The 27770-nt window shown below is 41.1% G+C and overlaps 1 protein-coding gene across 1 annotated transcript; it reads left to right on the forward strand.

The window, feature by feature from the left end:
• The first annotated feature begins 7484 nt into the window (after positions 1–7484).
• On the forward strand, positions 7485–27638 carry EXOG (exo/endonuclease G). Its single transcript, XM_033165279.1, has 6 exons — positions 7485–7719; positions 11402–11551; positions 12616–12755; positions 13352–13428; positions 14398–14512; positions 26814–27638. Exons 1-6 carry the CDS (start codon positions 7515–7517, stop codon positions 27273–27275), a joined length of 1149 nt encoding a protein of 382 aa, XP_033021170.1. The 5' UTR covers positions 7485–7514; the 3' UTR covers positions 27276–27638.
• Positions 27639–27770: the final 132 nt, after the last annotated feature.

Genomic DNA, 27770 nt, shown 5'->3' on the forward strand with positions numbered 1-27770 from the left:
TAGGTGCCACCGGTTATCATGAAATTCCAAAGGGGTACAACTTGGACAGAGCACAGGGCGATCCATATTGAGCCCTTCAGTAGAGACTGATCTTCTCCAAATATGAGCACTACAATTTTCTCTGGAATGGAAATCTATAGCATTATTTTCACTGATCTTGGTTTTTTGGGATGGAGGGTAGGGGAAATGGTTTTGGGTTTGTTTTTTTAATCTGTTCAGTCTTACAATTTTTATTCCTGGTCATTGAGACACATGCTGTTTTACCAATATAAGAGAGACCTTCCTATTAAAATTGAGATTCGTGGCAGGTTGGAGATTTTTTTTTTTTTGCCTCCACCAACGCCTTTCGAAACTATCAGTGTCAAACATTTGTGAAGCTTTTAGTTGGTACAGAGGGAGGAGAGAGTGAACTACCTGTCCCCTCCGAAACTTCCTATGAAGTTAAGTTTTGTCATATAAGAAGATCATGATGCTTTGATACTGCAAAAGGGTGGTTACTGCAGATTTTAAAACATGCTTCTCGGTCTCCAGTTCTATGCCCCTACATTTGCACAAAGCCAGGGCATGCCTTTTGCCAATCTACCACCATTTGAATATCAGAACTGAAGCCTACAGTCTTTCACCTGTGAATACTTGTCACATTTTGTCCTTAAGTTTGGTGAATTTCCTACTGTAAAGTTGACTTAAGTACAGTTTGTCAGTTCTTGTGGAAAGAGCTTTCTGCATTGTTTATACCATTAGATGCTTATAGTAAACATCATAGGATAGAACAAAATTCGAAAGGGAGGGGGCACAAAAAATGAAACACACTTTGTCTTTTTTTAAAAAAACAACCATTGTTCGTTTTATTAACTAAATGGTATGCTTTATTCAAGGAAATAAAGTCCTAAAACTAGTCTAGCATAGTGAAATGTGTGTATCAGTTTTATGATGAATAGTTATGTCTTATTAAGCTGTGTTACTTAACTTGTACATAGAAGGCATACAGAGGAGTTTGCAGAAACCAGTTACCGCAAGATTTCCAATTTGAATTCTTGGCAAACTTCAGAAATGAGAATTAAGTAACTAGTTTAGGAAATTGATAAATGCAGAAAGCTCTACCAGATGGTGAAATAATTAAAATGACTATTGGTCCTGGCTCAAATTCCAATGTACTGTTTGTATACCAAGATACGTGAAACGTAAATGTTGTAGGTTATATTTCACTTTTGTAGCTTAAAATAAAAAAGTAGACCAGAGATAGCTTGTACTACTGACTTAACAAAATTTATATTAAAGTATCCACACACAGAGAGAGAGAGAAAGTATACAGAGAGTTGAGCTCATTGCTGTAACCCCTTTTGGATTGTGCTGATTTTATATATATATTATATATAAAAATAAATAAATAAATAAATATAGATATACATATGTAAGATGGCCTAAAGAAGACATCCGCTGTATGCAGTTATGAAATGGAAATGTTTTGAAACATTGTATCATAATTCATAAATTTGCAATGGATCTTTGTTCCTTTTTTACTGTGGTATTTTAGAAACGAGTCTCATGTTTGAAATTAGATCTGCCAAGTTTGGGTATTGCTGCTTCAGCTAAGTTCAGGGTGCCTGAATAAACCAGTATGAATGTAGTATTTTTGCCCTGTGTGAAGCAGCTCCACTCCAACAAATAGGAGGAAAAAACCTAGAAAGAACTATTTCAAATTTATCTTTTTTTGTATATTAAAATAAACAATAAATTACAAATATTCTGTGTTGGTGATTTGTAGGGATTTTTTTTTTATCAGGGCATATGCCGTGGCTATTTGCTGACCATGGCTCCTCAGAAGTAAACCACATTGAATTCTATGGAGCTTATTCCCAAGTAACTAGGATTAGGGTTGCAGCCTGACAGTAACCTGGGTGGTTATTGGGTTGGTGTTTTTATTTTGATTACATTTTTTGTGGTTTTATATTTTGATTTTATTCTGTGAACCACCCTGAGACCTTCGGGTATAGGGTGGTATATGAATTCAATGAATGAATGAATCATTAGCTTGCAAGTCTCCTCCAGGACTCCGCTTTAAACTATTACAACTGCAGACTTTGTGACTTTCACACCATGCCAGCTTTCCCCTCATCCTCATTCAGTCTGATGAAGGAATCTAAAGAACTTTCCATATTGACCTTCCTAAAGAGAAGTCACAGAGCATCTGCCTTGGAACCCCTTTGTGCCGCAGTGGGTTATTTTATTCAGTGCTTTTCTTCTTACTCATATTGAAATACTGCCCCTCAATGAGGCCAAACTAAGATTCACAACATGTTTAGGGGTATGCGTACCCATGCATCCCCCCAGAAAAAAGCACTGATTTTATTTATTCAAAGCATTTGAACCTGCTTCTTCTGCCAAAAAGGCTCTACAATTCTTAAACGTTCTACAAAGTACACATACTGTTAATGCAGAGCGCTTGCCAGACTGGTTGGGCCTTGTGGCTGCTGGCAGGTCCAGCTCAAGACATTTTGGCACCTGAGGCAAACCACAAAATGGCACTTCCTCTGTCAGGGAAGAGGAGGCGAGTGAAATTGTGCATCAGGAACAAGGGTGACAGGACAGCAGCAGTGCCTCCAATTCACCAACAAGCCACTGCAGAGGTGGCAGATCCAAAAAACAAAGTGCCTTTCAATTGCATCTACTATCCCAATCTCACAGGCAATGTGTGATGTCTCCTAGTCACTGTCCGCAAACTGCTATTCTAGATCATACATTCTTAAACTTTGCAGTAAGCAACAACATCCAGAAGTGTGCTCCTTTAGAGTCTTCTCTGGTAGGCAAGGTAGCTGTGTTCATTGTTTTTGCTGCAACGCACACCACCTCAAGCTCCTTGGAGAAAAAAGCTGGGATAAAGAAATGCTGATCCTCACACAATTCAGGAGAGCCAAAGATAATTAATGCAACTGGAGAAAAAGCTTCTGGAACGGTAGCCGTAAGTCAATGCTCCGTAGGAGATTTCTACTCACTTGCTCATCAAATCTGGTGGAGGAGATTATGTTGAAGCTCACGAGAAGGTCCATGTTACTGGGAAGAAATTGAAGCGGCTTCTGGAAAGAGTCTCAAGCAATTTAAAGGTCTCACATGGAAAGCCGGACACAAGTGCATTTCTGCAGGATGTGGATGAGCTGTCCTCAGTGACCAGAGAAACCTTGCACATCTAAAAACAAGGCTGGTGGAAGGAACACATTGGAGACTTGAAAGCGGTACTGATATTAGAGGGGAGGACAGGGGTGGTGCCACCCCTCCTCCTTCTCCACCTGATTTTGGCTATATATCTCATTGGTAATAGGCCAAGGAGCCAATGGTTGCTGAGCTGTGTAACGGATTAGCCCTAAAATAGAACATTCATTACACTCTGGCTTAGTAAGAGTTAATCCACCTCCAACTTAACTGACAGCGTGTCCTTTAGGGGCAGGACGGGAACATTTTTGGCAGTTGGAAGGGGAGAGAGTGGGGAGCGTAGAGTGGAAAGAAAGAAGAAAGGTGTGGGGCCAGGATAGTGGGTGTTTTTGGTTAGGATTAGGATAACTTGAAGTAAAAGTTTGATGGAATTGATGTATAAATGCAACTAAGATTGTAAGTTTATGAATCTTTAAAAACTATGTTTGCAAAAAAAATAAAATTCATCCTTGTTGTGCCAAGAAAAATGGTCTTAGTTGTTCTAGCAGTGTATCAAAACTCAAAGAGGTGAAGACTCAAGAGAGGGTAAAACTTGCCAAAGGAAAAAGAGGATAGTTTGTGTCTTAGAGTCACACCCAAGGGTCAAGGGGGGTGAAAACCTAGAGTGCCACAAATTTGCCAGGGTGATAAGGCAAACAGTGGGGATCCATGCTTCTCAGGGAGGCCCTTTACTGTAGTTAAGAGGTTGTTCATTCAAATAGCCTTGATGGGTTATGATAATAGGCCACTAAAGCTGGAATTAGGCTCTCATTTCTAAGAAGTTCAGAAATATAGAGCTGTTTAAAATAAGGACGGAAGGATTTCGTCTTGGACTTCCTTCGTCTTTCAAATTTATTAAAATTTTAAATTTGTTTCTAATTTATTGAAAGCGTCGGGGATTCGTCGCAAGCTGCGCCCACCATTGTGAGGGCTGAGGGGGTGATGGTGAGGCCTCCCCAGCTGCTACCATTGTCTGTTGACTGATGCCACACACAAAAAAAAGGCAGGTGAGTGGGTATAAACGTTGGCCAAGGCAAAAGTCAAGGCAGTTGCCCTCCCAAGAGAGAAATAGGCAGCAGCAGTGGCACTCGGCTCTAGTGGTCTCCTGCCCCGTGGTGGCAAGCTGGCAGAGGGAAGAAGGCAATCGCCCGGCGCTGAAATACTGTGGAGCAAGGAGAAGGCAAGTTCAATGTTTACTTGCTGGTGGGATCGCTACTTGAAGGCAGCTGATATTCAGCTCTGAAGCAGGCAGTCGTCTGGCAATGGACCTGGCGAGGCTGCAGGTGGTGGATGGTTGCCAGAAGTTTGCATTCAGGCTAGTGGATGCCGCGAGGCTACGCTGGCCGAGGTGGATGAAAGCTGGTTTGGAAGCCTTGTTTGTTAACAGCCAGCCAAACAGAGGGAAGCCACCCAACAGCAGTGGGTGAATGTCCCTAGGCAGAAGCTGGTGGAGTTTGCATTTGCATTTAAATTATGTCAATGGATGCCCTAGGCAAGCAGAAACCAGTGGAAGTGTCTGGGTGGACGCTGTCAGATGGTGGCCATCCCACTCACCTGTTTGCCTTTACCTTTCAGGGATGTCTGGAGTCGGCAAGCTTTCCCCCGAGACCAGCCGTGAAAGTCATGAAGAGAACCGCAGGACATTCATATCTCCAACAGTGAAATGAATGTGAAATACTGGCAGTGAGCAATTGACAAGGCCATGGCCATAACTGAGGGAAGGAGCTTTGAAGGGAGACTGCAGGCGGACATCTGCTGGATTGCAAGTGATGGAGTCTGTTCTCTCCACTCACCACTGTGGCTGTGAATTTCAGGACATCACATCATCAATCTGATGAAACAAGCTGTGCTTCATGGAAGCTTATATACCATAATGCAGGAGCAAGACGAGCTGTTTGACAATAATGAGGGGAGGAATCATTAGGCCACATTCGCATGATCCTTTAAACAGGCAGGGCTTCCCCCCATGGATTCTGGGAACTGTAGGTGGTTAAGGGGATGGAGAGTTGTTAGGAGACCCCTGTTCCCCTCTGTGGCATTTGCCCTTATGCTGGTGATGTCATCCCAGTATGAGAGTGAAAGAGTTAACTGACTGCCCAATGAGAACCAAGGGGGCGGAGTCAGCTAGGTTAAGATTAAGCACTGAGGTTTTTTAGTCAGTCAGACTGGAGTCAGAGAAGGAGTTCAGTGAGGAGTTAAGTCTGTGGGTTGGTTTAGTCTTGTGTGAGAGTGAGAGAATTTGTTAAGAGGAGTCAGTCAGGCAGTTGAGATAATCAGGCAGAAGGTATTAGGAAGGTATAGGCCGGTATAGGAACTAAAGTTAAGATACTGACAGGATACTATCTGAGAAACCATAAGATTGTTAATGTTTTGAGAAAAACTTGTTTTTTGGTTCACTTTTAAAAACTGACTGGACTCAGTGATTTACCAGGGAGTACCTGGTTGGTGGCAGTGGGAAAGAGGGACTGTGGTGGCACAGGGATCAATAGAACATTAAACGTCTGGGGACCCTGTGTGAACGCCACACCCTTCTAGAGCTACAATTCCCAGAGTTCCCATGCAAGACAGATGGGTGGTTAAACCACTCAGGAAACTGTAGCTCTGGGAGGGGAACAGGGGGGTCTCCTAATAACTCTCAGTGCCCTTTTCAAACTATAGCTCCCAGAATTCTTTAGGGTAAGAAGCCATAAGTGTTTAAAGCAGCTTCATGGCACTTTAAACGAATGGTGTGGATGTGGCCCTGGCCTCCCTCAACTCACTGCCTCTTAGGAATCGAAAGGATTTCCCCATTTGGTCCTTTTTAACAGCTTCAAATCTCTCAGGAACAGGAAGAAGACAGACTTTATATCTCATGCCATTTTGGGTGGTTTCTGCTTGATTGTTGAGATCATATGACAATTTCAACTGGAAAACTAATAAACATTATTTTTATAAGAACCTTTGAATGCCTTTTAAATGTGTTTCACAGCACTGAGAATGATGTGTTCACTTGAAAGCAATGCCCTTAGATCACAGAATCATAGAATTGTAGAAGTTAGAAGGGACTACGAGGGTCTTCGAGTCCAACCCCCTACAGGAATCTTTTGCCCAACATGGGGCTCGAAGGACAAGAGATGTTGGTCTTTGCTCTTGGCTGGGTTTCAGAGGTAGCGATTTGGAGAGTGAGGATGTACAAGCTCAGCTGGTGAGAGATGCTCCCAGGTTGTCCTTGCCGCACTCCAAAGGGCTGGGACCTGCCTCCTTCACATTCAGCTTCCTAAGGCCACCCACACGACACCCACCTCCTAAAGAAGAGAAGTACAGAGTCTCATGTGCCTTCCATTTCAGAAGAAGCTTCTCGAAGGAATATTTCCTCCCTTACGGGTGACGGCTGACCTCTCCCTTCTGTTTTAGTGGATCCTGGAAAAACAAAACACCATGGGTAAAATTATCTGTGCTGGATTGTTGATATTCTTCTGTACAGTATATCAGATATATTCTTCTGTAAGTTCATTGGAATGTTAAATAAATTTATCCCAACAACACAAATAATAATATTATTTTTTATACCCCGCCCTTCCCAGCCAAAAAAAACGGGCTCAGGGCGGCTAACACCAATTAAAATCACAGCAAAAAACATAAACACAATCAATTTAAAATAACAGATTAAAATACAAATTTAAAATTCAATTAAAACTGCGGTCTCAATTTCAAAATAACCCACCAATAAAAGAATGAAGCATAAATATTAAACAGAAACCAACCCAAAGGCCAGGTGGAACAGCTCCGTCTTGCAGACCCTGCGGAAAGATGCCAAATCCCGCAGGGCCCTGGTCTCTTGTGATAGACTGTTCCACCAAGTTGGGGCCAATTAACAAGTGCCCCCCCCCCCAAAAAATGTAAGGCTATCATATCTCTTCTCACCCTCTTATTTTCTAGGCTCAACATACCCAGCTCCTTCAACCGTTCCTCATCAGGCTTGGTTTCCAGACCCTTGACCATCTTGGTCGCCCTCCTCTGCACACCTTCCAGCTTGTCAACACCCTTCTTAAAATGTGGCGCCCACCCAGAACAGGAACACAATATTATTCCAGGTGTGTCCTTTGTGGGACGGGACACATTTTACTGCAGTAAATAAGTTTATGGACTCTTTCTTCAACCCGTCTCACTTGTATTTGATAGGACAAGTGAGGATAGCAGTTTTTTGCCCTGCTTCAGGACGGCGGCGCCTGTTGGCCAGTTTGGCTTTCGCGCGCTTTTTCCTCCCCTCACGAGGCGGAGCAAAGAGAAGCTGACTGAGGCGCAGGCGGAGGCGGAGAGGCTCCTTTCTCTCCCTCAGACCCGCTTACATGGCCGGGTCGCTGAGTGGCCGCCTCGCCCGGAGCCGCTTCTTCGGCGGCTTCGTCTGCGGGGCGGCGCTGGGAGCCGCGGCCTCTGCGCTGACTGCCCGCAAACTTCTCGGGGAGCCCCCACTCCCACCCGCGTCCCTGCAGAGCTCCGTGCCCGCCGCCGCCTCGGCAAAACAGCAACCGCCGCTGCCGCCGCCTCAGGAGGGTAAGCGAGCGAGTGCGCAGGCGCTCTTCGGTCACGGCGGTCGGAGCAATGGCTGAGGGCGCCCGTTGGCGACGCGCGGCTGAGGGGGAAAGTGGGGCCTGCTGTACTGAGGACAGCCCTCAGCGGCGGGTCTGCGCCCTCAGAGCTTTCCATTAAAGAGCATTATATAAAAAAGGAGATCGGAGAGGAATATTGCTGTTATAATGCTTACATCTTTTTTTAAAAAAAAAATACTGTAAAAGGATTTCTCTGGAATACCCAACAGCTAATTTTGACAGTTTCGGGATAATTTGGAGAGTTTTCTGTTTTCCCGCCGAGCACCGGTTTGGGTAGCATTTGGGCGCCATGTTAAAAAAAACAACTAAAAAAAAACTTCTGGTGTTAATGACGTTTTTGCTGTTGATTTTTCTCCAGCTTTTCCCTGTTGTTTTGCTGGTACTTATCTTTTACCTTATTGTTGATCTGGCGCAGTTTCAAATTAAATAGGAATATGGGAAGGTGCCTTGCACTGAATCGGGACCGTTGCGCCATCCAGTTCAGTATTGCCTACACGGACTGGCAGAGGCTCCCCAGGGTTTCAGGCAGATGCCATTGGGGAATGAACCAGGAATAACTTGGAGACAGCTTGTCTTCTACCAGGGTTTCCAAAACTTGGGTCTCCAGCTGCTTTTTGGACTACAGTTCCCATTATACCTGACCACTGGTTCTGCCAGCTAGGGATGATGGGAGTTGTAGTCCAAAAACAGCTGGAGACCCAAGTTTGGAAACCCTGTGTGACTGAGCTGATTATCACCCTTCCCCAAGATCAGACCAAAGGCTCATTTAGCCCAGCATACTGTTTTCTACAGTGGCCAGCGGTTGAAAATGAAATGTTCACATTTCCTCAAATGCTTACATTTCCCTTCAACACTTAAATATCATTTTTTAAAGAAAAAAATCAGTTTATCTAGATTCCACTTTTAAATGGGACTCCTGGTGGTCTCCCATTCATATCTATCCATCTTTAGTTAAAATTTCCCTCTCTAGCCACTAAAACCCTATTAGCGATTTCTAAAGAAAAAAAGTATTGCACAAATTTACAGTGAATTTGCCTTTTATTAATATGGCATTTTAGGCCCTTAGGAATCATGCTAGTTTCATTTTACAACACGATCTGAAAAAATTGAGCAAAAGAGAACAAAGTGTTGGTTTCTTTTATCTATTGCTTTCTGTTTATAACAATTTGTGTTGAAATAAGTTGTTCTAAACATTTGTTCGCTTTTGTTTCTGCAAAAGTAGCATGTTTTTTAATGCAAACAACTGGTTGGTTTTTTTTACAATGGCACAAAAAATCGAACCAAACAACCTGTGGTTTTTTCCTGAATTGTTAAATATAAACTGAATTAAAAATAACATCTGCCTCTTTTCTCCCTGTATACATTGAAAATCAATCAGCACTGTATTGAGAAAGTGGTTTTGTCTGGCTGTATCACACCAGCAGTAAATTGCTAGCAATGACATATTTTTCATTTTATGGTGGCTTTAAGTGTATTTGTATAACTGTTATCAAAAAAATCAATCTGAAGTGGTGGGCGAAAGGTTACAAGTACACAATAAGCCCACATCACTTCTCAACCCAACAACGTTTTAAAATGTTTTGTGATTTGAAAGTAAAAAGGATAGAATGTTTTTAATTGTGTGGTAAGTGAAGTAGGCTCTTATCAACCTCCCTTTCAAATTCTCTGTTGATGGGTGATGACTGGGTGGGTCCTATCTCTTTTTGTGGCAGGATTCCTCTGCTGTTAGAACACAAGACCTTGTCACATCAGACCAAAAGTCAATCCAGCCCATTATTCTGCTTCCATCAGTAGCCCCCCACATGCCTCTGGATAAGACGGCGTGGTGTAGTGGTTAGAGTATCAGCCTTGAACTAGGGAGGTCCAGGTTCAATTTCCAGTTAAATTATTATTTATTTTATCTTGAAACATGTATAAACCATGTATAAACGGTGTTTCCGTGCGCTGCTCTGGTTCGCCAGAAGCGGCTTAGTCATGCTGGCCACATGACCCGGAAGCTGTACACCGGCTCCCTTGGCCAGTAAAGCGAGATGAGTGCTGCAACACCAGAGTAGTCCGCGACTGGACCTAATGGTCAAGGGTCCCTTTACCTTTACCTTTACAAGCCATTTAACATTTCAAAAACCACAAAACATTGTACAAAAGTTCAGAACAATAGTACATAATAAAATAACACAAACCAACATGTTGTTCAGTCGTTCAGTCGTGTCCGACTCTTCGTGACCCCATGGACCAGAGCACGCCAGGCACCCCATCCTCCACTGCCTCCCGCAGTTTGGCCAAACCAAACCAACATAGTATACTATAAATTGTCGCTTGCAGACAAATATGGGAAGGCCTGGGTAAAAATTAAAGCTTTAAGCATGTGTTGACAGCACATGGTGCAGTACTTAGTGCATACCTTATTTCCAGGGCAAAGTTGTTCCAGATAGTAGGATCCGCTACATTAAAGGCTCTGCATTGGGTAATCAAGATGGATCGCTAGAACTTACCACACCGTTAGGAGGGCCATTGGGGAAAGGTTCTTGAACGGGTGATTGCAGACCAGATCCTGGTGCTCTTGGAAGAAACTGATTTGTTAATCCATTTCAATTGGGGTTTAGGCTTTTGTTATTATGGTATGTATTTTTGTGTTTTTATATTATAAACTGCCATATGGAAATATAATAAATAATATTAATGATAATTAGATTATCACAGTGACCAGGCAAGAAGCTCACTGGATGGTCATGGACTAGAGATGTTACTTTTCTCTCAGCATAACCTACCTCACAGGGTTGTTGTGAGGATTAAAACTGGTGAATTTTTAATCACTCGACTGTACTGAATGCATAGCTCCTGGTGGATACAATCCATGAGTCTGAGCTATGAGGGACAACTAACAGAGACTTCCTTAATGGTCTTAGTCAGGGGTCAGCAAACTTTTTCAGCAGGGGTCCAATCCACTGTCCCTCAGACCTTGTGGGGGCCGGACTATATTTTGGGAGGGGGGAATGAACGAATTCCTATGCCCCACAAATAACCCAGAGATGCATTTTAAATATAAGCACACATTCTACTCATGTAAAAACACTCTGATTCTCGGACCGTCCGCGGGCTGGATTTAGAAGGTGATTGGGCTGGATCAGGCCCCCCAGGCCTTAGTTTGCCTACCCATGGTCTTAGTGATCAGGGAATTGAGAAGCCAGACAATCCTGAAGGTACTCTGGATCCCAGTTGTTAATGGCCTTAAAAAAATTGATACAAGAAACTTGAACTTGGTCCAGTAACATAAGGGTAGCTAGTGCAAGCTGATAATCATTTGTGTTACTTGCTGGCAGCGGTCTGCCTCCATCAGCAGTCGAGCTGCAGTATTTTGTACCAACTGGAGCACAGTAACCTGGCCCATGTTTACCCCTACATAGAGCGCATTGCAATAATATTGGCACCATCCATGTATGTGGTGCTTTGCATGGAAAGAGAGGTTAGCCTCATACACTTGAAACTACCAGAAATTTTGTAAGACTTGGGTAAATTCTCAGTTGTTAATGGGATTCTTAGGTATTTGATGCCTTTCTGGCTACTCTTCAGTGGGAGAAAACAAACCCCACATGTTCTGGCCTTAAAACTCTTTATTTCTCTCTTAGAACCCATAACAGAGACTGTGTTGGAAAAGTATGGATTTCCTGCAGCTGGAACACAGATCAGATATTACACCAATCATGCATTATCTTATGATCAGGCAAAACGAGTGCCTAGGTGGGTGATTGAACATATTTCCAAACATAAGACTTTGGGTAAGTGAACTCTTGTGTGCATTTGTTCATTGCTTGTAATTAATTTACTTGTGGGTTAGAAGCAGTTCACTGGCTGTGCATGAGTAATAGAACCTTTATTTGAGAGTAAGCTTCATTGAGCATAGTGGAGCTTCTGAGTAAAAAATGCATAGGATTCTTCTGTCAGGTGGGTAAATTACGTTGTCCACATACACAATCTTTCAATAGGCAACAATCTCAGTCTTGTAAAGAGCACAATATTTCATAGATGTGGTTGGCAGAAGTGGCTGCGCAGCAGGTACAAAAGAGTTTGCCTCCATGGATCAGGACATGAGGTAACTGAACCTCACTGCCTGCTAGAAGCCAAGCTCAGCCAAAATTTATAGATTCTGAAGAAAGCATATGTGAGCATGAAGGTGCTTCTTGCTAGCCCAGAAATATTATTTTCATCTATGGGTGAGACTTCAAATTGATACAGTAGGTGCAAGATAGTGGGTGTCTGTGGAATTTAAGAGCATATCCTATGGATGTCTACTAGTTTTGGTGCAAGCTTGAAGGCATTTTAGTCAATGTAAGTGACCCCTTCTTTTTGTTTATCATTGATATGGACTTGTTCAGTCAATGAGGCTTTCATTTCCATGTGATTCCTGCCCTTTCTACATCCTCTTCCCTTTGTGACCCTTAAACATGTGGATCTATGCAGGCAGTGTAGGGTTTGTGCCTAGGGGCATCAGCGTGATTGGCAAAGTGCAAATGACGTGTGTAGGAGTAGAGAACTCATCTGAGGTTTACCAGGTTTCTCGGTGAGAAACATCAGTAATAGAAGACAATCTTCTCTGAAAGACAGCTCACCTACTGGTTTTTCCTTGCAATGCAGAGTTTCATGGGACTCTTGAATGCACACTGACAGCTCATACATGATAATAATGGAGATCAATAAGCTTTGAAAGTGCTCCATGTGAACAGACTGTATTCTAGGATATTGTTCAGGATTGCTGTTTATTGCAGTTTTGTCAGTTGCATTTAGTATAGTGTTGTTTTTTTTTAAGAAAAGGTTTGCTGAACAACTTGTTTTTGTTCCTCAGGCAATGCAGACAGAAAACATTGCAAATTTAGACCAGATCCTAGCATCCCTTCAATATTCACTGCCTTGAATGAAGACTACATTGGGAGTGGCTGGTCACGAGGCCATATGGCACCAGCTGGGGATAACAAATATTCACCAGTAGGACTGCTACTTAATTCTTGTCTTGTTGTTTCTTTGATGGGGAGGGGAAAGAACATTAAAAACAATTTGTACATCATGTTTTCAGCAGAACTAGGCAGTAGTTGAAACATGGGACTGGAACAGAATCCATGGTTCCTAAATCAATGACAGAGCTGTGAAAATGCTTTGAGAGAACTGGAATATATTGCTAACCCAGCCTTCTCCAGTTTGGCGACCAACTGACATGTTAGATTACAACTCACATTAGCCCCAGCTAATATGGTCATTGATTAGAAATGGTGAGAGTACTCCAGAACATCTGTAGACCAACAATTTGGGGAAGACTGTGCTAGCCCATAGTGACCAGGGGGAAGTGAGTAATTTAAAAAGCAGATTGAATTTGAAGGCACCAGTCTTGAAATGTAATACATCAGGTAACAGAATGATGTTGGGGCACTGTTGTTCTGTGTGTAAATGTATTAGAATGTTCCTAGTGGTTCTTGCTGAAAGAGATAAACATTGACATTTGACTGCTTTATTCTGTTTCATTCTAAGCATTTAAGTAGGTCTAGGTATTCATCCAAAATTTAGTTTACAATTCTTTTTTCTTACAGAAGGCTATGGCAGAAACATTTTATCTATCCAACATTGTACCCCAGAACTATCAGAATAATGCTGGATTCTGGAATAGGTAAATTGCTACTAGATTAAATAAGTTCAAGGTAAAATTTTGTTTAGTGATATTTTAAACATTTTTATAAAGTGTCAGCCTAACCTGGAGAGAGGGAGGCAAGGGAAGAAGCACCAAAAATGAAGAAATAATCTAGAAAAACTATGTACAGTAGCTTTCTCTGGGGATGAGCACACATATTGACATTCTGGTGATCTAGCCAGAAAGCTCGTAGTCTGTTTAGGCAAAGAGAGAAATGCTGCCCAGGGCAAGTGGCAGGCGTATTAAGCCTTAGTCCAGGGTTCATATATTTACTTATTGAGATTTATAATATTTCTCTTCCTGAAGGCATACAGTGCACAGCATTTTAAAGCCTACAAATCCAATGGAATGGAATGAAATTCAATTAATTAGACACACACTAGCACAGAAATAGAATTAGCTCGCTTCAAGCAGGGAAAACAGTGTGATAATGGTTTCTGTTAATTTGGTAGCTACTAATGTGGGTGAGTCCAGGAATGGGTCTCCGCCTACTACTCAGTGTAAACAGATACACTCTGACCTCTACTTTCTGAGCATGTTTGAAACGAAGCACTGTTTCTACCAATCAGCTTGAATATAAAAGGTGCAAATAAAGTATTGGCTTTTTAACGTATGGACTCAGCATGCTGCAAACAAAGAATTTCCACTAATAGCTTCCCTAAGGTACAGACCAAACAATAACACAAGCATGTGCAAAGATATATATGAATGGAAGCAAACAAGGCAGAGACCTGATTTGTGATCTGGTTGCCAAGCTAAAGCGCCATATAGGAATAAACTGAAGATTGAAGCTCACATTTGCTCATCATGCTTACCTTAATATATTTAGCTTGGGAAATGTTATCCCATCCCTAAAATGCCCCACTGCCCTTCTCTGTTGTAGGTATGTTTGGAATTCCCCAGCCCTAGGCTAGTCCATATGTTTAAACTATTTTGGCTTAATTTCAGGCTAGAAATGTATTGCCGGGAACTGACTGAAAGATTTGAAGATGTCTGGATTGTTTCTGGACCTTTGACATTACCTCAGATGGATGATGATGGGAAAAAAAGGGTTGTGTATCAGGTAAGCTATTGAACCTAGCCATATAATTGGAACAAAGTCCTCTTTGATTTTGTTGGGGGTTTTCTGCCTTGCAGGTTTTCTTAGGAGTTGAACTGGATGCAGCCTTGCAACTGCATGTGTGAGAAAGGCAATAACAACCAGTGGTAAGGTTGCACGATTTGAGTCCTTATACTGTTGAGTAGTCCTTTTGAATTTGCTTTGTGGTCTCAGCTGATGGATATAAATATGGGATCACGTGCATAGAATAGGTCCTGTGGCCCAAGTAGCAAAATTTAAGTCATGTATTGTGAGGAAGGAGTAGTGACAATTTGTGGGCAGCAAACATTAAGAACTGAGTAAGAACAGTAAGAGGCAATGCAGTGCATGCCATCTCAGCAGGCAGTAGATACAGCACTAGGAATCAAGTGGTGCATTTTTAACAGAGCTGTGGTTACTGTGTGTGAAACAAATCAAAATTATGCATCCAGAAAAGTGAAGTTTTGTGACTTGCTTAATATGATGCAGGTAACCTGGTGAATTCTAGAAATACGAGATTAAAACACGCTTTACATTAAAAAACCAGCATGCATAGATGAATTATTTTAGCTCTGGTTTACAGCCATATCCTCTTCAAGCTCACTTAAATTGTTTTCAGCCAGTGTCTGTGCATTGTTTAAAGTTAACTATTAAATTAAGGCCTTTAGACTATTGTTTTTGTTTTGCCCTTATGGACATGTGATTATTTTTAGATCTCTTAAGCAAAGAGAGGAACTCCCATTGTTTATGGCATTGCTCCTTGCTTGAGTTATGTTACCACTTCTCAGTACCAAAGAAATTAATCTGAAGCTGCAGCTATCTGTTGGCTGAATTTGGTGTGTCTCAAGGTCTGTGCCATCATTTTGTCTGCCTTGGTGAAGCATTTGTTGCAAATACAGATTGATGACCACACTTGATATTTGGGAGACACATTTGCAGAATATAAATGTATGTCTGAAAACGTAAAAGAGAATGCCAACAGGAAGAATCTCTTCTGTGTCACTGGAGAGGCAAGAGCAGGTTTTCCATCTTTGTCCAGAGCAAATCAAAATGACAGCATCTTGCTTTATATACTGCTGTTCTCCGGAGAATGTCAGTTTGGTGACTTTTGTCTGCTAGCAGATCTTTGTTTCCAAATGTCTCTTTTTGCAATCATTTTTCCTCCTACATTTCACTCAGATTGAACCCATATTAAATGCAAAATTTATAATTTTGTCATCCATAATTCCCAGACTCTGGATTCTCCCCTTTATATATGTTTTATATTTCATTGAAAGTCTCTTATTTGAGGGGATTTCATTGCTGAAGTATATGGACAGACTTGGATCTTTTAGTTTTAACCTAACTAAGTGTAATTTAAACAATGAGAATGACTAGATAAATTATGAATAAAACGGAAAATGTTTACAAAAAATAAGAATTCTTTTGCAAACAAGACTGTAAATAGTATCACTCTCACAAATGAATAAATACAGTGCTGCTGTGAGAAACCATATTAGGCAGCATCTCTATACACCAGGTTTGAGGAACCTTTGGCCCTCCAAATGTTACTGAACTACAACTCCCAGCAAGCACAGCTATCATGATGATGGGAGTAGTAGTTCAGCAACATCTGGAGGGCCAAAGGTTCCCCACACCAGCTATATACAGTTTCTTGAGAACAAAGTCCTACAGGACTCAGGCTTACTTCTGACTAGACATGTGTAGAATTGCACCGTTAAATATACTTCTGCCATGAAACACATCCACCAGAAAGCAAGATGGTCAGAGCGATTATTTCTCACATTGACTTTTGGCATATTAAAAACATTATAGGGTGATTTTTATCAGGTTTACTTTGTGAATCTGTTGTTTGGATGCAGCCCACTGTTTATGAGAGCTGTTCAGAGGCTCTTGCTGATGTCTTTAATGTATTAGCTTCAACTGCCTGAAGAAACATTTGCCACCAAAAGTGGCTTTACTGGCTTGGATTTGTTTTGAATAAGCATGGATAAAATCCCTAGTCTCCCCCCCCCCCCCGAGTTGGAGAATACCATGGATTGCCTCCCCCAACAGATTTAAAGTGAACAAAACAAGCCAAATAAAGAACGGAATTTATACAAGCCCTCTAGGCAGGTCATTCTCTTACAGAACTGCCCTTACACTTTAGGAGGGGATTTCCCAACTACAAAGCCTTAAATCTAAATGGCTTGTGAATTAGCTGATTAAGCATACACATTAATTAATGTCTGCCTTGTTATTCAATTATAGCTATTCAGTTATGTTTGCCTTTCACTGTTAATGATGTTGAATTATTCTGTTCACTTTATTTTAAAAATGTGAATAGCATGTGGATAATGGGTTTACAAACCTCCTGTATGATACCTCAGGATTTTTCATTCTGAGGAAGGTCAGATCATCTACATTTTGAACCATTATGCTTCTTTGATGGATTTCTTGGGATGCTGGGGAATCATAGTTTACTAATTATTGATCTGAAAAAGATTTGAGTACAACACTGGGGACAAACCTTTCCCCCTGCCAGCCTTGGCAAGCAGTTGTGGGCTTTTATCAAAAAAATTTAATTGAGTTTTAATGACAAGGGTTTTTTTAAAAAAAATAAAAAAGCCAAAACTTTTTTTCTGTACCTGTCTATCATAAACAGTTGTTTTTAAAGAACTTTGACCAGCTGTTTTCACTGAGGGTTTTTCAGAAGAACTTAATACTATTTTTTCTAAGAAAGAGTTTAGAAGATAGATTCTAGTTAGAAGAAAGGAGATTCAACTAAACGAACTTTCTGATAGTAAGAGCTGTTCAACAGTGGAGATTGTGGACTGTCCTTCCATGGGGTTTTAAAGCAGGACTTGAATGGCCATCAGTCATGGATACTTTAGCTGAGATTCCTGCATTGTAGATGGTAGGAATAGATGACCCTCACGGACCCTTCGGACTCTACAATTCTATGATTTCTCCAGAATTACAGGCATTTTCTCTGCAAATATTCTGTACATTTGGGGGGATGACTATAAAAAGCAACCCTGTATTACTAGTAGCTTTTATAGCATTGTGAGAAAATAAATAAGTGTATCACTAACAGTACCAACTCATAATTTTGCTAAGGAATTTTGTATGCTTAAAAAAAATTATATGCTGATGGGGAACAAGAGAGTGTGATAGACACAGTAGGCAGATTTTCTATTTAATACACAAGATTGGAATGATAAACATCCTTCCAAAAGAATAACAATGTCTGAAGGAGGGATGCAGAATTAATATGAATGCTAATAATATCTCCTAAGAATATGTTATCGTTTTCTCATTAATTTCAAGGACAATTACCTTAAACAATGAAGGCAGGGCACAATACCTTTGTTGCTGCCTAGTGGTACTGTCTACACCTTTTGGGGGGACACAAAAGGATTCAATCATATCCAGGTCAAGAGAGATGTCCTATATTTCATTGGCTTTCATGGTTTTCCTGTTTCGGTACATATGACCAAAGTGGGAGTAAATACTGAAGTAACATCAAGCAGAAGCCCCTTAGGAGTCTAGGTTTCACTTCACGTTAACTTGGAGCTCCCTGAAGTCTCTTCCTGATAGAGCCTTCTGAGATTGAAAAGCTGGGTGTGTGTTTACAGGACAAAAGCAGTAAAATGCACCCAATAACAACAGTAATCCAGAGAGTAATGGAGTAGTGGACACTTCATATTGTTTTAAGACAATTGTAACCAGAAAAATAAATCTGATGAAGAAGCGGATTCTGCACAGCACCCATGTTAGTTCCTTTCTGTAATGGATGTTTATAATAAAGCTCAATTGAACAGGGCAGGCCTGAGGTGATATCTGTTAGAATAATGTTATCTTCAAGAAGATATTTAATAGTCAATGTCATCGCTCAGGTAACAGCTTGGGAAAACCAAACACTTCTTTGGAGACACTGTGCCCAAGGAAGCCACAGGCTTATTCTGAAACCAGAAGGATAGTGTGTCTAGAAATCACCACACAATTATATTGCAGTGAAATGAATTTTTGGACCCCACCTCGTTATTCTGGTCCTAGATAGCTGATTAAAAAATGAGTGTCAATAATGTTGTCTGTGGCTTACTTTGAAAGTTAAGATAATTCCTCTGGTTTATGTGTTTCTAAAAGGCTACAATTCTAAGGTCATCCAATGAACTTGAGTAAAATTTGATTCAGGGCAGACCAGTGGAGCGGTAATGTCTACATCTGTGGTGGTCATCACTGCCACAGAATGTTTTGATGGCCTGTAGCACCAGCAGCTTTAAAAATGTATTAGATCACCCATAGGGGTAGTAGGCTTACAGGGGATTGCTATCTCCATCATGCGTGTGAGCTCCCCTGAAGCACCTGGCTGGCCGCCATTAGAGGCAGAGCACTTTGCTAGATGGCTCTTTAGCCTGATTTGGTATGGCAGTTCTTGTGGCCCAGCCTTGCCTGGAGCTGAACAACATAGTTTGAGGATGAGGTGGAATAAGGTTATTTTTCTGAGCCTGGAGACTTCTACCAAAATTTCAAGGATTCTGAAGTACATTTGGGAAGGAAAGGGTCACTGGGGCACACAGAGTAGTATCTGTGCATGTTGTTTTAATGCATCTGACAACATTGCCTCTGATGCAAGGCGAAGTGTGCAGCGCTGGATAATGTGTGCTGGCAGCTAAGTCTTGATGAAATTTGATTTCTATTGACCGTACCCTGCAGAAATCTCAGGTAATTGCCATCTCTGAGGTAAAGGTCCAGTGATATCCACTAATTTTGTTTACAGTGGCGGCATTGCATTGCCCACTCACTAGAGGGCACTGACTCACAAAGATCTTGATATATTTCTTCTTACACTCTGCCTGTTTATGTTGCCAACAGAGCAAGTATCATTTTTAAAGGTGTATTTCTCTAATAGTTTCTTCAGGTCACTTTCTCTGCTACAGCTGGAGAAGGGTTCTATGACAGCTGTATGTACTGTTGCTAAAAGAACACTTGATCTGGGAAACAGTTGGCAGGCAAAGTTCTACCGTTATGCTTTGTATTACAGTGGTACCTCGGGTTAAGAACTTAATTTGTTCTGGAGGTCCGTTCTTAACCTGAAACTGTTTTTAACCTGAAGCACCACTTTAGCTAATGGGACCTCCCGCTGCTGCTGAGTACGATTTCTGTTCTTATCCTGAAGCAAAGTTCTTAACCTGAAGCGTTATTTCTGGGTTAGCGGAGTCTGTAACCTGAAGCGTCTGTAACCTGAGGTACCACTGTACCAACTTAAGGGAAAGGCTGGGTGAAAATGCATCTTCTAAGTTTTAAGTGGTGGGTTTTTCAGTGACTTTCTGGAAGCATGAAATACTACTTGCCTCTATGACCCATTTGGATTTTTGTATTGGAAAACTTGATACTTTTAGAGAGTTCTATGTATTCCCTGTTCCATAAAAATGAGGCCAGTTTTTGTGCCATAAAACCCCACATTTAGTAAATGGAAGATGTGATGCTAGTCAACCCTATCTATTTGTTTAAGGTGAGGGTTAGCTCACATACTCCCAGAGATACCACTTACATTTTAAAAAGTGAAGAATAAATAGGACTACAGTGTTTAATTGGTAAATTAGTCAATGAAAGTTGTCGTTGATTAATCAAAGGTCACTTATAATTCATAGGACAGCAAATTTAGACTAGTTTTGCTTTTTAAATACAGTACTAATTTTGTTTGGAGAATAACAATAAGATGTTAAAGGTGGTGTTTCCTTCTGACAATTAGAAGTAGTTTTTGTTTATCAAATATTAAAATAATGTCAAGGTTGCAGGTTTGATCCCCATATGGGACAGCTGCATATTCCTGCATTGCAGGCGGTTGGACTAGATGGGTTCCTTCCAACTCTATGATTCTATGATCTATGAAAAGTTATTTTACTTTCGGTATTTCAAAAAAAGCACTTACATTGACATTTGGGTAATATGCTGATTTATCTAAATGTAATCAATAAATAGTTTCAAAGGCAGATGATTATTCAATTGGTTTTTAATCATAGTCAGTGCCTAAATTCCATTGAAATAAATGGGTCTTAGTGCAATCCAGCACAGTTACATTGCTTTGATCTCCTTGGGAACACAGGAAGCTGCCTTATACTGAGTCATACCATTGGTCCATCTAGCTGTTTTTGTTTGTTTGTTTTGTCTATGCTGTCTAGTGATAGGGTTGCCGAGGTTAAGTCTTCCCTTGCCCTACCTGGAGATGCCAGGAATTGAATCTGAGACCTTTTGCATGCAAAGCAGATGCTCTATCACTGAGCTATGGCCCATAAACCTCAACATAATCATGACTAAACATAGGATTGCACTATAATTACTTAACTGCACGCCAACTTTTATTTGGATCATGCCTTGAATGTTAAAACCCCATCATATTGCCAGCATGTATTCCCACCACCAAATGCTAAGTTCATATAAATGTTTTTGTGACACCTACAAGAAGTTCAGATTTGGGTTTGGGTCAAGTCATCTACTGATGCCAGTTTCAGAGTTGTGCAGTAGCCATTGTGAACACAGTTTGTTTTGGGTAATTTATTTTGCTCCCAGGTAAGGTAGAATAGAAGGGACAATGGTTCGTGACATTCAGTCCTATGAATAATGTGGTACCGGTATGTGTCTAGTAAAGTTAGACATTTCGACCAATATTCCAGCTGAAAAACACCATCAAACAAGTCATGAGACCCAGATTTCTGCAGCAATACGAAACCGAGAGAAGCTATTGCACTGGAACATAGTTCCAGGTATACTGATATGCAGACACATTGCTTTTTTCATGTGTTGTAATTAGTCGTTTTGCACACTTACCTGTCATAGCAAATTGGCATTCCCCCTCTCTTTATTGACCTGTTGTAGCTGCTTTCCTTGGGTGGGCTGCAAAATGGGAAGAGTTTCCTCAAAGCAAGTACTAAGGTTGGAACAAAGACCTGACATGCTAATAGCAGGTGATGGGGCTAGCACCCTTCACAGTGAGTGCCCCAGAAATAAATACAGTTTTCTCAGCCACAGGATCTCATAAAATATGATTTAGCAGTGGCTGGTGAATTTGGGACATTTATGTGGGTTAAACATAGACAAAAACAACAAAGCAGCTCATTTTTTCCAGCTTCAAATAAATCACTCACAAGGTCCTAGTGCAATAAATCTTGTTGCTGGTCCCAAAAGGTTCTACTGATGATCATAACTGAACAATGGTGGCTTACTGTACACATTTGGTGTGGCTGGTCCTCCTGTCTTCAAGAGAGAGCATTTCTGGTCAGCCCAGGACAAAGCGTCACTGATAGAACAGACATGCCATCCTGGAGTCAACTAGCAAGGAGACTTCGTTGAAAGCCTAGGTGTCGCCTTACCTTAAATCAATTTGGGTAGAGGTACCGTATATACTTGAGTATAAGTCGACCCAAATATAAGCCGAGGCACCTAATTTCCCTACAAAAATGTGGGAAAGCTTATTGACTCAAGTATAAGCCGGTTCGCCTTTGCCACTGTGGTAGAGGAGGAACGAGCAGCCCAAAGCAGCCCTTCGGGCTGCTCCTTCCTCTTCCTCCTTTGCTGCTGTGGAGCTCACCCCGTCACAGGGTTTCAAACAACCATTCTTCTGATCAGCAAGCCCTAGGGCTCTGTGGTTTAACTCACAGCGCAATGTTCCCTTGTGTTATACAGAGAAGGCTGGGATCCTGTCCTGTTTAAGCAGGAGCCAGGGAAAGTGAGCACCTGTGGGGTTTTAATACTTCCTTAACTGATAGGCTTTCTGCCTTCTGGGGTCTAAAGTTTGCATTTATGTGAGCAGTTCAGGAATGGAACAAGCTGCCAGTGGAGAGTAAAGAACCACCGTTCTTGTACGCTTCTTAAGGAATGGTTGACTTGAGTATAAGCCGAGGGCAGCTTTTAAAGCACAAAATGTGTGCTGAAAAACTAGGCTTATACTCAAGTATATACGGTAATTGTGTTAGATAGATCTGACATAAAGGTATGCCTCTGCTAGCTGTTCCTTTTTATACCAGTCTCAGCAAAATCAGAACAGCGTGATGGCAAGCCACTCTCTATGGTCTCCCACAATACTGAAGTCTTCCAAACTAACCCAGTGGTGTCAACAAATCTATATATAGTAAGTTAGCAGAACAAAATTGATAGAGGTTCAGCAACATGTCCTGTAACTGTGATTATATTGTGAATTAAACCACTTATTTCCCCCCACCCCCTAAGCAATGCCTTGCTCTATTTCCTCATGAACTGTGTTTTTTGGATCCTCTCTTAGTGCTAATGATAGCACCATCTGGTTGCTACTGTGCCCATTTTGTGGAAGGTACTTAGTAGTCCATTTGCAAGACTCTGACGTGGGAGGAAAACCAATTATCTAGACCCATTCTAGATCCATTCTAGTTTCAGGAGGGAATGGGCCTTGGTTGCCCTAATGGATGACCCAGAAGTGGGACAGGGTCTGTGTGACTTCGTTGCTCTTGCTTGATGTCTCAGCGGTTTGTGATACGATTAACCATGGTATCTTCCTAGACCATCTCAGTTACGCTGTGAGGTGTGAGTCATGCTTTGAGGTTATTTAAAAAATGAAAGGTGGTATAAAAATGATTTAAAATAAATAATCTATATACAAAACCAGATTCCATATTTTTTAAATTTTATTATTTTTAAAGACTTTTTTATGTTTGTTTGTTTGTTTGTTTTTGTATTTTGTGACCTGCCATTTTTTGATGAAAGGCTGGATATAAATCGTACAAATGAAACAGTAAATTAGATAGCATGATGGGGGACCAAATTCCACTATGTAATACTGTAGTTTGTTTTTATTTGTGCTAGCTTTTAAATCACAGCAAGTCTTTTGACACTGTAAAAAGGCCACTGCTGTTCTCTGGCCAGACTGTGTCGCTGCTGCAGCAGAAGATGCAAATGGTGACTCTCTCATCATCCCTTGTATGTGAATAGATGATCACAAATCAAAGAAGACATGTGTGCATGAATAGTTTTCAGATGCTTTCTGTTCACTTACCATAAGGGCATATGCTCTCTGTCTGTCTCAGTCAAGCAGCGAGAGAAATGTGTGTCGGATCTAAATTATGGAAATTGATGTGCAAGCTCTTGAATAGAGCACCTACATCTAAAAAGCCACTAGGTGGCACTCGGGCATAAAATATCCAGAGTCCCATGCTTGAACCGCTTCTCAGAATGAAGACATTACTTTCAAACCTATAAAGACATAGCTTATGAACATGCTGATATTTTTTCAGCTTGCTTGGGCTGAGCAATCATGTGGAACAATGCACATTACCTGTCTCAAAAATGCACTATAATCATAAAAGTCTTTTGCAGTGCCGTTCACGTGGTGGGAGTTAGTCTTTTGTTCTTGTTGTTGATTGGTATTTTCGCTCCTTCTGTGCGAGATACTGCTACCTCCCATTACAAATAAGAAAGCACTGCCATAGCTGATCACATAAAAGTACACAGTCCTTAACCACTTTGTTGTGCTCCAGGGGCTCTGATGGATCCTTGTGGATGTTGGAGCTCTGTGCATGAAGGCAGATGCAGTCCATTCCATTTCACCACTGGAGGCAAAACAGGAAGGCGCTGTGCTATGCTGCCCCCCGCCCCAAGCCTCACCTCCTGGGGTCACACAGCAACGACTTCTGGAGAGATCTCGCTGGAAGTTGCAGCAGTAGCTGCACAACTCCACCTGTGGTGGGGTGGAGCACCTGCGGGGGCACTTCCGCGCAAGATATCGCCTCCCAAGGCAGGCTGCTTCACTCCGCCTCATGGGCGAGCGGATCCTACATGCAGAGAGCACCCACTTCTCTCTCATGAGCCGTGGAAGTCCAGGATTCCATGCTGTTCCCAAAACGGGTTCTGTCACTTTGAACAGAACAAGAAAGCTATTATATCCACACAGCTGAGTGCTTTGTGTGTGTCACTCAAGACTTGCTACATGGAATGGAATGAAAGAGGAGGAAGATCAGTTTGAGAATTCCAGGATTTTTAACAAGCATGTCCTTCCAACTGAACAGGGGGTGTGGTCCTCCATTGCCAATGTTCTTCTCCCCTCCCAGCATATATCACCCTTTACATTTATTTATTTATTTATTTACGTCCCGCCCTTCCTTCCAAAAGAGCCCAAGGCAGCAAACACATCTGCACTGGAACAGTACTGGAATATTAAAAATATTCTAAAAACTGTAATAAAACCATTATCTCAACCAGAGATCTCAAGGTTGCCAGGAATAGTTCCTTTCAGCCATCAAATGCCTGGCTAAACAGGAATGTATACAAATTGCTTCTGAAAGTCAATACAGTAATGAGGGAGGCAGACACACCTCGCTAGGTGGGTCTTCCGCAAACAGGGAGCTACCACTGAAAATACCTTGTCACAGTTCAATGCCAGCTGGGCAGCCCTCAGTGATGATACCACCAACATGATGATGGTACCGCTGGTTGTAGCACCTGAGATAGTTGATATTGCACAAATATATACTTCATACTTTCAACATGGAGCCCCTAGTCACATGGAAGCAGTTGTTTTTTGTCTTTTGCTCTACCCTCAGATATGTGCATACATGCTCCAGTGTGCTTTTATGTGCTATTTAAAGCATTTTTACTCCCAGAGTAGCTTTCACATAGAAATGCAGTCCTGTTTTCATGCAGTGACTGTTGTGAAAAAAGTTCCATAAACTGGGTGGAAACCTGCTCTCATATATGTGACTATATTATATAGCATGTGAAACGAGAGTGTGTTGGTCCTAAGTCTGACGTACCAATACTAAAACCATTTTGTTTTTAAGTAATCAACTATGACCTGGAAAACAACTTGTGTGTGTTATGAATGAAAGACATCCATCTTTGGTAAATATTTTCTTTTCCTGCAATCACAGCAAATTTAGCACCTCTTCATTTTGATCAGTTTAATGGCAAATCAGTTGTATAGGGTACAAGAGGAAAATTTTGCAATCAGTGTTCTGAAACAATCTGTGGGGGAAAGACAAACATCATTGTTGATTTATGCAGCATCTGTTTAACCGTCCTGATAAAATGTTTTCCCCAAGCTTGGCAGTACCATTATAAGCCAGTTTTAAACTGGTTTCATTGTCATGGCTCCCTTAAAACCAACTACAATAGACTTGTCAGCTTTCCAGAAGATCAAAGAATCATTTATACTAATAGCAAACATTCTCTGAGAGCAGATATCTATTTAGCCAAAACTACTATATCCATGCACAAGAGTGAGGTATCAGCAGACTCAGGGGAACCCCAAGGTTTGCAGAAGGGGAGACACACACCCCTAAAAAACAGCCCAAAGAAGACTGAGCATGCTCAATGATCTACGTATATGTCATTATGTTTGTATTTTTGTATTTCTGGCTTTGTATTTTTTCTGTTTTGATATTTGCTTGTTTTATTTAGTGTTTGTATAATGCATATGTATAAATAAAGAAAAAAGAAAAAGAAAGAGCATGCTCAATGATCACAAAATGCTGACTGACTGTTGTGTGGGGCGTATGTTAGGATATGGGAAATGGAGGGCAGGGGAGAAGGAAAGGGAATACAGTATCTTGGAAAAGGTGATGGCCCTGAACGGAAAACTCTACATTTTGTCACTTGTCCCTCTTGTTCTTTATAATTGAGACTGCTAATATGTTCCCAGGATACCATAAAAGAAGGCAGGGTCACTGCTATTTAACCAGATTGTGTGTAGGGTAGACATGCCTTCACTGAGAATTTATGGTGCTTTTTATTGTCTTTCTCCAAAATCTGTTCTTGTCTCCTTGTCAGGCTTTTGAGAGATCTCACCAAGAACTCTGTAATAGATTCTTCTTCACCAGGAAATATATATTTTTTGGTCTCTTGTGCTTTTTTGACTCCATTGTGCCTAATTTCCAAATGTTAGAATTGGAGACCATTTCAAATAAATTCTTATGTACTATTACTTCAATATCATTGTTATAATAATCTATTATATTGATTGCCTCTTGTACTATTCACAGATTCCATGGGCTTTGTCTATGGTTTTTAAACTATAGAAGATAGTCATCACGTTTTCCTTTTACCATGTTTAATTTATGTATTTCATGAATGGGAACATTGTCAGTTATTAGCTTGAGTTTATTTTTGCAGCTCTACATGAGAGAACTGCGGCTGGCTTGGAGTCTTCAGTATGGTGTTCCTTTTAATCTGTTTGGCAGCTGCACATTATGTAGAAAATTTTAGTTCTAGATATGGGAGGATTATGGCCTCCTTTCAGATGAGTTTGAGTGATATAATCTCTCTGCTCTGCTGATAGGTAATTGGAAAAGATGATGTGGCTGTACCTTCGCATCTTTACAAAGTGATTCTGGCCCGAAGAAGTGAAACATCCACAGATCCTTTGGTACTTGGGGCCTTCGTGGTACCCAATGACGCTATTGGCTTTGACCACCAGCTGCCGGAATTCCAAGTTGGTATTGAAGACCTGGAGAGAATGTCAGGCCTTGTTTTCTTCCCACAGGTGAATAAAACTAAAGACGTTAGAAATATCTGTGAGGTTGATACTTGTAAGCTGATGAGTTTGGAAGAGTTCACTCTGTACATCACCACTCGGAAGTTGCAGAGCGCAAGGACACTGGAAAGGTTGGGAAAAATCATGTCTGAATTACAGGAAAAGGGAATTGAGCCCGACGAATATCTCTTAAAGGTTTACAAAAAGAAGGAGGAGGAATTAGCAATGCAAAAGTCAACGGAAGCTAGGGAAGGGAGATCTGGTTAATACACACACACACACACTTTAGTGTGCATGTTTTCTCTAAGGAACTGTTGTACAGAGACTGCTACTACTAAGAAGAAAACTTGGACAAGCCTCCCCATTGGTTGTGTGCCTATGCTGAAAGTGCAGCACTTTGCTGAGAAATTAAAACACCTCCTGTGGCACAGATTGGCAATGAGACTTAAGGTCACTCATTTGTGCCCTTTTCTAAATCCATCAGTTGTAAGTTTTATTCAGAATCTCTTCTGGAATACAAGAAAAATAGAAAATGGTCATCTTGGAATATAAGTAGACCTCTCTTAGATATAACTTTCCTTTTCTAACAGGATGCTGTAGAAATGGTATTATATTATTTATATAATTCTTTGCCAGCTGTTTTTTTTAGCCTTTTATTTCTTTTCATTCCTCTAAATCTCTAGAAATGCCACTTGAGAACAAATTCATTTGAAAGTGACTATTTGTGTAAACTGATGATTCAAGAACTGGGGGACGGGGGGC

This window comes from Lacerta agilis, chromosome 12, assembly GCF_009819535.1.
Source record: "Lacerta agilis isolate rLacAgi1 chromosome 12, rLacAgi1.pri, whole genome shotgun sequence".
Taxonomy (NCBI): Eukaryota; Metazoa; Chordata; class Lepidosauria; order Squamata; family Lacertidae; genus Lacerta; species Lacerta agilis.